Source organism: Onychomys torridus, chromosome 7 (assembly GCF_903995425.1).
Source record: "Onychomys torridus chromosome 7, mOncTor1.1, whole genome shotgun sequence".
NCBI classification, from domain to species: Eukaryota; Metazoa; Chordata; class Mammalia; order Rodentia; family Cricetidae; genus Onychomys; species Onychomys torridus.
The window spans coordinates 114,291,800-114,305,190 of record NC_050449.1 but is presented as its reverse complement, the minus strand read 5'-3'; the positions used below and the strand labels follow the sequence as shown (position 1 = coordinate 114,305,190).

Below are 13,391 nucleotides of genomic sequence, written 5' to 3'. Positions count from 1 at the left end.
GTGGGGAGGGAGGGATGGTGGGGAGGGAGGGGGTGGTGGAGATGGAGGGGAAGGTGGGGAGGGAGGGGGTGGTGGAGATGGAGGGGAAGGTGGGGAGGGAGGGGGGGGGGGAGATGGAGGGGAAGGTGGGGAGGGAGGGACGGTGGGGAGGATAAGGATGAAGTGGTTGCAGATAAGACAGCTGGCTCAACTGGGCAAGTGTTTGTAAGCTCATGGTGGGTTTGGTGCAGATGGCTGAGGCCTCTTGTAGTGGACAGGGCTGTGCTTTCTGGATGAGAGCTGCTGGGCTGTGTGTGTGAGCAGATGGAGGACTGTAAACTCCTCAAGCTGTGGTTTATTGGTTGGGAGTTTCAGAGTCACTTTGCTAAAATCATGTTTCTGAGGAATGGGATGGAATTGATAGTTTGTAGGTCATTCTGGTTCCACCTGGCTTCCACTTCTGCCAGCACCCCACACACACCAAGAGATAGCAGCGTGTAAACATCACTGTTGTGAGGCTGTGCAGATTCCTTACCATTTTTTATTTTTTCATCACTGGTAGGAAGGTTGAAAGATGTCCAGCATCTTCTCAGTGCTCTGGACTTGAGAGGGCCGTGGGCACACACAGATCCACGCAGGCTGATGTGGCACCTCTGGCTAGCCTTGTACCAAAGACCAAAGCCGCTGATGAGTTGTCTCACTTCTGGTTTTGCTAGAATCTATTTTTGCTGGCTTCAAACTGTACAGACACAAATGCACCCCTACGCGTGGACACACACGCTCACAAACACACACAGTGAGGGTTTTTATATAGCCCACATGAAGAAACAAGCAACGCTGTCCAAGCCTTCCTACATGGTGCATCCACACTTAATCAATTACTTTTCAGTCTTATTTTGTGCAGACTACGTTTAGTGCCCCCTAGTGCCCAACTATGGTACTACAAGCCTAGCGAGAAGCAGGACCCTGGGCACTAGTTAATGCCTGTGAGGAGCATTGGTCCACCTTTCCTATACAGGGTGCTGGAAGACGAAATCCAGCAGCTTCGTAGTGAACTCAGGGAGACAGTCGATGAGAACGGGCGGCTGTATAAACTGCTGAAGGAGAGGGACTTTGAGATCAAACACCTCAAGAAGAAAATAGAAGAGGACAGGTTTGCCTTCACAGGTAACTCCTCCATGACTGTGCAGTCCAGGAGGGTGGGCTTGGTTGTCCTGTAACTCCTCCATGGCTGTGCAGTCCAGGAGGGTGGGCTCGGTTGTCTTGCAGGCTCCAGAGAGCAGTGCAAGGGTCCCGTGTCATAGTGGTCTATGGAGTTGCTGGCAGGGTCTGTTTCTCCTTGGTGCTTGGCTTGGATGTTACCAGCAACTGCTACATGCTGCAGAAGTCTGGGACCCAAACACCCTCAGCAGGTGCATGCCACCTTCAGCAGCTGCTATGCTGACCCTAGCCCTGTAGGTCTGGGCTATACTTTGTTTCTGTTGGTGACGATTTTGGCACCAGAGGTATGAGAGACTGGTCCTGCAGGTCTTGGGGTAACCTTGGCCCTGTGAGTGTGTGCTAGGCACAGGCTTTGCAATGATGCCTCTGATCCTAGCCATTTGAATTGTTGAGGACTCTGGTCCTGATGACACAATGCTCCTGTAGACCACATCATACTTCCCAGATAGCTGTAAATAGAAAGCTAGTGCCATCTACCATAGGGAGCAGCAGGGCTGGCTCTCCCTCCTTGTCTCCCTAAACAATTCTGACAAAGGTCCTATCAAGAGGACACAGCATCCTAAAGGCCATGGGTAGCTGGATGCATCCACTCCCTCCATTCTTTGGCTTTTCCTGTCCGGAACAGAAAATACAGGAGTCAAGGCTCTGGTTTGTGAGGACAGACACTCAACTTTGCTTCCTGTTGCTTAGGGGCAGGGAGGTGGGGGACTGTGGTTAAACCAGTGAGCAGGAGATCCATGTCCACCAACAGGGCCTGGGGTGGTCCCTCCTCCCCAGCCTGTCCTGTGGTTCCATCTCTGCCATCTGCCAGTGCAGACTTGGCAGCTTTGACTGACTCTTCCTGAGATTGCTCAGCTCCACTCTCCATGCTGAAATCATCATTCAGCCCTTGCTTTGGAGAGAGAAGTCCTGCTGGTCCTTGTCTGTCTGTTTTTTCTCTTCCCTCCGTCCCTCCGTCCCTCCGTCCCTCCGTCCCTCCGTCCCTCCCTCCCTTCCTTTTTTTTTTTTTTCATTCTCCTGTCTCCCTCCCCTCATCTCCTCTCCCCTCTTTTCTTCCCATCACGTCTCTGTGAGGTTCAGGCTGTCCTGGAACTTGGCCTTCCTCAGCCTCCTAAGTGCTCGAATCACTAGTGCACCACCAGGTGCAGCTCCATTTCCTTTTTGCCTTAGAACCACACCAAGCACAGCAATGCACTCCCATGAGAATTCCTTCACCCGCCTGCCAAAGACTGGAGACTAGCACCGTCCAGGTCCTTTTATGTCCTGCTTGTGTATCACAGCTTTGTGTTGTGTTTTGTTTTTCCAGACAAGGTCTCATAAAACACAGGCTATACTTTATTTCTCTGTGTAGCTAAAGCAGGTCTTGAACTATTGATCCTTTGTTTCCATCTCCCAAGTGCAGGGTTTGCAGATGTGAGCCGCCACACCACTCCGGGGTGTACCCTGCCACCTGTGTGGAAGAGCCCGTGGTCAGTGTTGAGGCTTCCACTTGTAGCGATCACATATTTTCAACAATGTCTTCGCTCACCCCCCTGCTGCCATGTCTGTCCCCAGGGTTGCAGCTTCAGGGGTGAAGCTATCCTGGAGGAAGGACTCGGGAAGGCAGGGAAAGGATTTTTGCCGTTCTCACAGACTCTCTCCCTGCTCTTTCTAGACACCATGCTTGACTCTATGAACAGCTGTGTAGATTTGAGGTGCAGGTTGTATTTTTAATGGACTTGCCATTTCTTTCATTTTAGGGGCAACTGGGATGGCTGGAGATGTGGTTGCTACCAAAATCGTTGAACTGTCCAAGAAGAACCGGGGACTGATGGCAGAGTCCGAGAGCGCAAAGGCTAGAATAAAGCAGCTGACTAATCGCATCCAGGAGCTGGAGCAGGAAGTAAGGGCCTAGGCTGCTCTTCCCTGGGAGGGGACTCTAGAGAGCGGCCACACTTGGAGGTCATAGGGCACAATTTCCAGTGAGTTTCTGCCACATCCAGAGAGAGGGGGTGTGACAGGCAGCCAGGGGACACTGGCTGTTGAGAAGAAGCCTGGCATGGTCTGGCTAGGGAGATGGACACAGAGCTTCCCTGTGAGGTCTGCAGCTGCTACCATGCCCCTGTGCCTGTCCCCATCCACCAAGTGGCCACAGTGGTGGCCCTGCTGCCAGGTTTCCTGAGAATTGAATGATTCTAAACTGCTTAGAATGGAGCCTGGCATGTAGAAAGCGCTAGATAAACATGTGTTCAATCAGCTCCCAGAAACCCCTGCTCCTTTGTAGCTACAGCCAGGAGTAAGGACACAGCTGTTGTCTTCCCCTTTCTTCTGCCCCTCCTCCAGACAACCACAAACCCGCTGCTCTGGCAGGGCTCAGCCAGTTGTCTGGGTCCTCAGGAGTTGGGGTGGGTTCCTTGGGCTAAGCGAGCCTCTGCAGCCTTTCCTGAGTCTGAAGTCTAGTCCCAGGCCCTGCATGACCCACCCTGGTCCTCACACTTGGCACTGAACAAGATTTTCTTCATCCTGGATGTATTTCTAGAGAACTGGCTCAGAGAATGGTGCTGGAGAGGTAGATGAGAGTTCTATATCTGGATCCTCAGGCAGCAGGAAGAGAGCAACACTGGACCTGGCTTGCGCTTCTGAAACCTCAAAACCCATCCCCCTAGTGACACTCGATGTCCTACCTACCAATTATGCCTATTAGTGTAGGCCATTTTCATTCAACCACCGCAGAGATGTGGCTGTGCTGTGGCTATTATTGAGGTCTTAGTAGGGTCTCAGGCTGCTCTAGGGAGCAGGGCTGACCACCAGTTGACCACTCCCATCACACCCCTTCCATTGGTGATCCACGAGTGAGCCAAGGGCTCAGACACCAGGGCGGTGGCCACACAAGCAGCAGCAGGTACTTCAGCTGGCTGTGCAACTGCTGAGCACAGCCAACTATTAATACTAGGTTTGCCTTTTCAGCTGCAGATGGCACCAGCCAGGCTACCAGCCAAGGGGACCACTGACACAGAGGACAAGCCACTGAGGACCCAGATAGGGGACAGAGCCTTGGTACGAGCTCTCCTCCGTGCTGGGCCTGTAAGGTAGCCATCATCTGGGCCTCCCCTCCCGAGGGGGTTCTTGGGTACGCTGCCATGGTCCCCTACCCATGGCTCAGCCAAGGACTCTTCTCTGCCACTGTGGCCACCTCAAAGCAGCCCAAGGAAACAGCTCTGTCTGTGCCCTGTGGCCAGGATGCCTGGGAGAGGCAAGGGAAGGCCCATCCTGAGCTAGTTTCCATGGGGGGTGGGAGAACTGGTGGAGCTGTGGCCTCTAATACCTAGGGACACAAGACCAGGGCAGAAGGCTGATCTACCTACTGCCTGCTCCCAGGCCGCCATCTCCTCCATTACTTTCTCACAGGTAGACACCCACAAAGCCTTACCCAAGCAACCATCTCCTCTATCGTCTCCTCACAGGGAGAGACCCACAAAGCCTTACCCAGGAGACAGGCTTGCTCCCAGCTCCTCAGAGAATCCTGTTCTTTTCCCCTCTAATTTGTACGCATGTGTTTATGTGTGTGGGAATGCATGGGCGTGTGTACATGTGCATTTATACATGTGGAGGCCTCAGGGGTCTTCCTCAGAAATAGCATTTACTCCTGGGTCTCTCACCAGTTAGTACACTCTGGCTGCTTGAACTGTCCAACGGGATTGGAGGATCCTCCTGTCTCTGCCTCCCTAGCATTGTTATTACAATGCCAGCCTCCCATGTGGGGCCGGGACTGACTTCAGGTCCTCATACTGCAGTGTACCAGTTGAGCCGCCTCCCTCTCCTGTGAGCCCCGTTCTTTGTAAGGCGCTGCAGCCTTGGGGGCCCCTTGCAGCGCTGCAGCCTTGGGGGCCCCTTGCAGCGCTGCAGCCTTGGGGGACCCTGTGCAGCGCTGCAGCCTTGGGGGACCCTGTGCAGCGCTGCAGCCTTGATTACAGATTCACTCCCCAGACCCATTTTTTAGCTAGTAAACATGCCACAAAATGTAGGCCATCCATATGCCAGGCAGTGGTGGCACACGCCTTTAATCTCAGCACTGGGGAGACAGAGGCAGGCAGATCTTGGTGAGTTCAAGGCTAACCTGATATACATACAGAGTGAGTTCCAGATAGCCAGAGCTACACAGAATAACCCTGTGTTTTTTTAAAAAAAAAAAAAAAAAAAAAAAAGTAGGCCATGTGAATGTAGCTCCATGAAAAGATAAGCTTGCCGGAGATGTAGAGCCCATGTCAGACTAAACTGCATCCGAGTCTCCAGAATGTCCCAGCAGCCACACCAGGGGCTTCTCAGGAAGCCAGACCAGTCGTGGCAGAGGGGGCCAAGCCCCAGGACTCCCAGTTCAGTGCTCCTTTTCCTGCCTCATGTTCCCTCTTGTCCATGCCTCAGGATCAAGCCACCACTTGCTGATCTTGAGAGAAATTTAGTCCTGGGTGTGCAGCGATGGGCCCCATAGGGTGTAGGGATGAATGTGTAAACCAGTGTTGTTGCTGGCGAGGCAACCACAGTGCTCTTTGTGGAGGTGGACAGTGTTCTTTACAACCCTTCCTGCCAAGGAACACGCTAAGCTGTCCTTGACTCATCCAGGTCATCGAGGTCCCTTGACTTGAGTTACCCTGGGTAACATTGTCATGTTCCTTGTTAGCCTGATAGGATTATCTGCCTTGTCGTATAGTGATTCAAACCTGGCCTCTGTCCACAAAGGGTCTAAGGAAAAGGAGCAGCCATGTAGAGAGGGTGTGATGGGCCTTCAGAAACAGGCCAGGCCTGAGCTGGCCACAGGAGGTTACCTCCATCTGCGGGCTAGTGGGTGGTGAAGGCCTTCCAGGAGGAACAGTGTCTTTAAAGCATAGGAGGCCAGTTACCAGAACACTCTGCAAAGCTGGTTTACCTGGATGCCAATTGGATAGCATTTGGTTTGAGCCCAGAACCCACACACAGGAAAAGGACATGCACCAACATAAAATGGGTTAAGGGGCACCTAGGGAGGGGCTCTTGAATGGCCACTGGAGCAGGGGTCTCAGATGGATTCTGTAGCCAGCCTCAGGAGCCCGAGTCTCTGGTAGAAGAGTATGCCAGGCTACAGACCTCATCTTTTCCAGGCCAGGTCCTTTCCCTGTCGTCTTCTGCTCAGAGACAGAACAAAACCATGTCTGGATCATTGGACCCCAAGAGACAGCTGCACTATAGAGGCCTGCTTCTCACTGCACATTCTGGCCCTAGTCCCTCTGAAATACATTCCAGAGTGCCTTCCACTCTGCAAGAAGTGTCAGAAGATTGTGTTGTGAGCAGTCAGCAATGCCTGTTCCCAGAGCACTGCGGCTGTTCCTTCCAAAGAAACAGCCTGCGATGGGGGCCAGGCCAAAGCCCAAGGTGGCTGGGAGGGAGAATGGACCCAGCTCCCTGGATGCCATCTGGTTCTAGTCCCCTTGTCAGCTGCCCACCCAAGCCAAGAGGCCTTGGCACACCTCCCACATGTCTCCCACGCTCCTGAGGTTAGCATTAAGCACTTCTGTGTGGTGAGGATCTGAGGCCTGGAGTGGGCATCACAGCCTGGCTCTAGCTCCAGATGTGTCCTGTGTGCACAGGGACACTCATGCATTCCTGCAGTGCCCAACAGGACTGCCAAGGCCCTAAGGTTCATGGCATGAAGCCCTGAGTACCAGGAGGGGGTGTTGCTTCTCAGCTAGGATGGATTTAAAGATAAGGATTCACAGAGAGAAGAAAAAGGGAGCGGCAGGAGCCACAAGGGCAGAAAACGTATATTTTTTTCAAGAATCTGTTTGCATGTTGTGGAATTCTCCACTCTGCAAATATTGTTCACATTTGTTTTTCACTTTTATCCTGGCAGTGGTGTTGAATGCAGTCAGGACTACTGGACCCCATGGCCACTGGTTTTCAGGAGGCTGTCCCAAGTTCTATGGAAGTCTGTAGACTTGTTCTGCTTGGCCTCTCTTTCATGCTAACATTTATAGGAGTTTCCGTTGGTGCCTGCTAAAGAAAGCAGCCACCCATTGTAGCCACCGTGCTTCCCCCAAACCAGGCCCCTGGTGGGGGGAGGGGAGCAGCAGGACAACAGCATAGCAACATTGACAGCAGGAGGACCAGGGTTCTAATCCTACTGTGCTATCCCCATCTCTGTGTATACCAGGGCAGCTTGGCTTCTCTAGACTTGATTCTCATCACTGACAGAAGGAATTTGAATGACTTGATCATGGAGGTCCCATGAATATCTACTGAGACAGAGATAGGCAGCATATATATTTTTTAATTATATTTATTAATTTATTTTTATGTGTGTTGGTGTTTATCCTACATTTGTATCTGTGTAAGGGTGTAGGATCCCCTGGAACTTGAGTTACAGACAGTTGTGAGCTGCCATGTAATTGAACCCTGGTCCTTTGGAAGAGCAGTCAGTGTTCTTAACCGCTGAGCCATCTCTCCAGTGCTGACAGGCGGTATTTTAATCATTTGTTTCCAACATTTGCCTCAACATCATATCATCATCATCTTGGAGACAGGGTCTCACTGTGTAGCCCTGGCTGTCCTAGAACTTTTGATGTAGACCAGCCTGACCTTGAACTCACAAAGATCCACCTGACTCTGTTTCTCAAGTGCTGGGATGAAAGGCATGCACCACCAGTTCAGGCATTATTTTTTGAAGACTAAAGATAAAAGCAGACGTCCCTGAGTTCCAGAATGTGCCTTTCAGGGTTGTTGTTTCAAGCCGTATTTCCATTAGAGCAAACACACAGCACCCCGCTCTGCTGGCAGAGTCATGGCCTGTGCTGACAGCTCCAACTCCAGAAGAAGAGGCTGGTGTGGCTTTCTGAGGATGGAAGGAGATGCTCTTAGCATGAGCCCATCTCTGGGCACAGCGGAGAGTGGCCATATCCAAGGAGTGTCTGGAAGGTGTGGAACCAGCTGCCTTCTCTAGATGCTCCAACCTTGTCCATGCATGTGGTCACGTGTGTGTGTGTGTGTGTGTGTGTGTGTGTGTGTGTGTGTGTGTGCATGTTTACCACACGGAGCAAAGAGCTCCGCCCTGAAGCTGAGCTCTGGGATTCAGTCCATGCTCCTGCCTGTACTAACCATGTGGTTGAGGCCCCTGACGCTAACCTCCTACTGCTCAGCTTTGCATCTCAAGGGACGGGATTTTCTGAGGACTGGCCCAGTGCCTTGGACGTACACAAACAGTAGCCCTGACTGTCATTAGTATGTAGATGACAAGTGACTGCTTTCTCTCTGTTCTTCCCAACTAGCCAGAGACCCCAGAGGTGAAAGCTCTACAGGAGAGGCTTGCAGCCACCAACCTGAAGATGAGTGACCTACGCAACCAGATCCAGTCTGCAAAGCAGGAACTCCGTGTGGCCCAGAAGGTCTTCCAGAGTCAGGGTGTGGGACTTCTTATGTGGCCAGAGTTGGTCCCAGGAAAATCCTGATGGCCCATTCTTCCAAAGCCAGGGTGCTCACTCCTGCTTGTGCCTTGTCTAGGAACAGAGTGGCTGGCTACTTGGGGGCTTCCCACTACCCTGGGGGCTACCCCATGGGAAGAGGCCTGGGAGCCTTCCCTGAACCTCCCTCCAACCCTGCCCTGTGCCCTGGTAGACCCTAGGTTTCTACTCAGTATACTGCCTTGCTTGTGACTCAAAAGGCTGCCTGGCCCTCCTGCTGCTCTCTCTGACCTGCAGTATAGAAAATGAACAGGGAATTTGTGCCCTAAAGCTCTTTTCAAAGGAAAATGCTTAGGTGTATCGTGTGGGCCCCAAGGGCCAGCTGGTCTGTTCTGTTGGTATTGACATAGTAAATTCTCTGGCATGTGTTCTCCTTGCTGGAACCACTCAGACTGGCCAAGAGATCCAAAACAGTGTTCTGTTGTGGAGACAAGGGCCAGAGATGCAGCCTGCTGGATGGGGATCAGCTTGGTGACATACAGAGGGTATTAGTTCTACCTCAAAGCCTTGAGGTAGGCCTAGCTTCATACAGCTTTGGTGGCCATGATGGCAGGTGTTCCTTAAACACAGCAGCCTCATTTGATTCTTCTATGCTTCCAAGAGATACTTGACAGCGGCTGTAGCAAAGGGCCAAGCCCTGTGGCAGTGCGCTTCCTGAGCCAACCAGAATTCTGGGGTAACAGGCGAGAGGTGCAAGGAAACAGGCTAAGATGGGTTCCTTAGGACTGGCCGGTGCTGGAGTGTCACAGAGAAAGGCAGAGCTGGCCTGGGCCTTTGACAGCAAAGCAGAGCTTTGAGGTGTGAAGAAGGCCATGCAGATGAAGCAGGCCCTCAGGAACCACCCCTCCCTGAGTCCCATGCAGTGAGTGTCAAGAAGGGCCTGGGCAGCCCCTCTCCTGTCCACACTGAGAACCTTGCTTTATTTCAGGTTCTGGCCAATGAAGTTGGGGAAGATGTAAATATCCAGCAGCTCCTGGCCTCACCAGGGACCTGGAGAGGGAGGGCTCAACAAATTCTAGTTTTACAGAGTAAGGTGAGTGAGTCACCAGATGTCTCCTGGCCCTGAACAGAAGGCCTGAAATGCCCCCCAAAACACCAACCTGATCCTCATTAGAATCTGGAGCACACACCACCACCCCAGGCCTGTGGGTCCCAGAGCATGCCCTTGCAGAGCAGAGGGCTTTACAGTCTCCTCCCGAGTCTGATTTTCATTTGTTAGTGCATGTGCATGCACTAATGTCATTCTTTCCACACGCCTGACCTGGTACTTAACCAACAGCTTTGATTTCCTTCTCTGCAGGCATGTTTTTCCAAAGTTCATGTAAATTTGCGTAACTGCTGTAATGGTAGGCTTTTTCCAGTTTCACCCCAGAGGCTCACAGTCCTTTTGAAAGTTTTTGGTAACCAATAAAACAGCCTGGTCTCCCTTTTTGTTTTCTAAGTATTTTGGCACACACCAAAGGAAGTTCTAGAGCTGCTGACTGTCTTGAGTTCAGATGCCAGCACTCCCTCACCACCTGTGGACTGGCACACAAATGACTGCCTCTGCCTCAGTTTCCACATCTGTATAATGGAGATAACAGCAGCATCTGCTTCCCCAACCCTTGGGCTATTGGCAGAAATTACTGTCAGCATGTGTGGGGGTAGAGGTCCTCAGCACAGTGCCATCTGGAGGGAGCACTGGACAGTAGTTAGCTAAGGCTTACTCCCCCCCACCCCACCCTCATTTTTGCCTTTAGACTGAGAGGCTCATGGAAGGTGTGTGATTCCCTCAGTTCCTCAAGCATGCCACCTGCATTCCCGGGCATCAGGCCCACCTCCTCCTGGCTTTTTCCTTAGCATCTTTTGTGAAATCCGTGAAGCCAGTATGAAGGGGTCAGCCCCCCAAAACGTTGGGGTCGTAGAGGCATGAGTTTGAGTTTTCTCACCTTTAAGTACCCAGCACATACCAGCTCAAAAAATCCATTACCACTATTATTAAGCTGAATGTTGAGTGTTTTCACTATCAAATACATTTCAATGTCCTTATCTACCGCCATACCACCTTGAACATGCATGACCTCATCTGATTCTTGGGGTAAGAAACACACTAGAGAGAAAACTGCCTCTGCATGGTGCTGGGGACGCTTACATTCTCACCCTGTAAAATGTATCAGAGGCCTCAGTGCAAGACCTGAAACTTGAAAATGCTCTAGGAAGAACAGACAAGGCCCAGGCCTGAGTGGGATCCGATAGCTGGAGATGCAAGAACTGATGGGCCAGCAAATGAAGGAGCCCAGAGTGGAGGCAGCCTCTGCCAGCTGATGCTCCGAAGATTAATATTCAGAATACATAAAGAGCTCAAAAACTTTAACAAAAGCATGAGTAACAGTTTTTAAAATGTAACATGATTTCCACATACACTCTGAAGAAATGCAGGTGGTTAACAAATGTATGTTTGTGTGTGTGCACACATGTACAGAAGCCAGAGTGGACATGAGGGGTTTCTCTCCACTGTACTGAGCTGAAGGACTCAGCTAGTCTAGCTAGCCGGCCTGTCCCAGGGCTCCCCTGTCTCTGTGTCTCAGTGCTGGGATTACGGGCAGGCACTCTATCCACTGAGCCATCTCCCCAGCCCAGTTAAAAAAAAAAAAAGGCTGATATATGCAGGATTTGAGACCATTATGTTAAGTAAAACAAGCCACACTCAGAGAAACAAATGTTTCATGTTTTCTCTCATAGAGGATTTTTTAAAAATGACCTGAAAGGTGGACAGTGAAGAAAAGAAACCCAGGGGAGGGAAGAGAGTGGGTGTAGTCCAAACAAGGTCACAAATGTAAGGGAATGTCACAGAGAAACCCACTGTTTTGTACAATTACTATGAGTTTTGAGATTTATAATAAAAATGAATATTTGATTTAAGAAACAAAATCACCTGTGGCTTTTGTTAAAATAAGGCTTTCAGGCCTTTCCTGCCCCCAGAGCCCTGCATTTCGGTCTGGAGTGAACTCCAAGACTTGTCATTCCAGAAGAACTTGGGGGGCTTGCTAGGCTCAGGTGGGTGTTGGGGTGCACTATGCAGAATGTACTCTTGGGGCAGAGGGTCCAGTAGCCTGGGCACAGTGACAAGGAAAAGACTTTTCTCGTTGACCCAGAATCCTCTCTTTTTCTAAACTAAACCCCTTGGCCAGCTTCTCCATTTGCAGATCTTCCCAGCCTGGGCCCATCCTGTGCCACACCCAGGAAGAGTGGCCTCCGCTTTCAGTCTGGCAGAACCTCCCAAGGCACCTAAGTGGCAGGACCCATGGTTGTGGACTGGTGGGACAGCCAGATTTATTGTCCTCAGGTCCGGGAGCTTGAGAAGCAGCTGGGACAGCGGCAAAACAAGACGGCAGGCTCATCGAGCTCAGAGCTGCCTCTCAATTCAGACCCTCGGAAGCTGACCGCACAAGAGAAGAACCTCCTGAGGATCCGCAGCCTGGAGAAGGACAAGCAGGAAAGCTGGGAGGTGAGGCGGGCCCAGCCACGCGCTCCAGCACACAGGGGTGGGAGACCATAGCACCTACCAGGATGTGGCCATCCCTTACAGGCCACAGACACTGGACTCTGGGCCAGCTCTGTAAATGGGCCTCACTTCCTGTTGTCAGCCAAGCCTGAGCTGCCTGGGTGGGCCTCACTCAGGGTCCATTCAGTGAATGGTAGGTGGTCAGACCATGGCAATTTGAGGGGAGCTATATGTAAAACTTCCTGTAAAGGAACTATGTTATGCAGGGGTGCAGAGTGTCATAGTCATTGTCCCTGTTGGGATAAAATGCCTGGCAAAAGCAGTGTGAGGGAAGAAGGTTTGGTTTCAGCTTGCTGCTTGAGGTGAATCAATCCTTCCTGTCAGGGCAGGAAAGGCATGGTGGCCAGAATAGGAAGCAGGGGAGATGAGTTGCTACTATGTGGCTAGTTTTCCCCCCTTTTATTCAGTCTGGGACCCCGCCTATGGAATGTACTACCCACATTCAGGGTGGGTCTTTTCTCCTCTGCAGACATCCTCACAGGCATGCCCAGAGCGTGTCTTCAAGGTGATTCCAAGTCCAGACACCTTGACAATGATGATGAGCCCTCACATTGGATCACACCCCCAATTGTGGAATATGGTGGGGCCTGAAGGAAGCCCCACCAAGCTCTGGACAGGGTGGGTGGGCCAATGCTTCATGCTGCTCCACTGCTGACTGCCAGGCAGAGGCCTCTTCCAAACCCACTCGCTGGGAGATTTCACCTGCCTGGGCCAGGGATGCCAGAGTCATCATAGGCTCCTCATGTACTGTCAGGCATGAAGGGGGAAACAGGCTGTCTGCAGGGGTGGGCACAGCTGGGTCCTGTTGAACATTGTAGGCCAGCATAATCACCAAGGCACTTTTAATTTGTGAGGAGACATGGTCCCCTGACCTTCAGACAGGTAACATAGTGTGGGGGAAGGAGGTGGGATAGAAGGTATGATAACATGTCTTAGTTAGGATCTCTATTGCTGTGAAGAGACACCGTGACCATGGCAACTCTTACAAAGAAAACATTTATTTAGGGCTGGCTTACAGTTCAGAGGTTCAGTCCATTATCAGCATAGTAGGACATGGCAGCGCAGAGGCAGCATGGTACTGGAGAAGGAGCTCTGAGTTACACAAGTGACTGTGACACCCTGGCCAGGCTCAAAGCCCACCCTCAGGACCACACCTCCCCCCTCAGGGCCACACCTCCCCC

At 51.6% G+C, this 13,391-nt stretch overlaps 1 protein-coding gene across 3 annotated transcripts in view; it reads left to right on the top strand.

The window, feature by feature from the left end:
• The window catches only part of Ccdc13 (coiled-coil domain containing 13), a 37,375-nt gene that overhangs the window by 4,911 nt on the left and 19,073 nt on the right, over positions 1-13,391 (top strand). For all 3 annotated transcript variants that reach the window (XM_036192684.1, XM_036192683.1, XM_036192682.1), the window contains exons 3-8: positions 998-1,146; positions 2,940-3,082; positions 4,147-4,236; positions 8,475-8,591; positions 9,595-9,699; positions 11,992-12,153. In XM_036192684.1, coding sequence (XP_036048577.1) covers positions 998-1,146; positions 2,940-3,082; positions 4,147-4,236; positions 8,475-8,591; positions 9,595-9,699; positions 11,992-12,153 — 766 coding nt within the window. The remainder of the gene's footprint in view (positions 1-997; positions 1,147-2,939; positions 3,083-4,146; positions 4,237-8,474; positions 8,592-9,594; positions 9,700-11,991; positions 12,154-13,391) is intronic.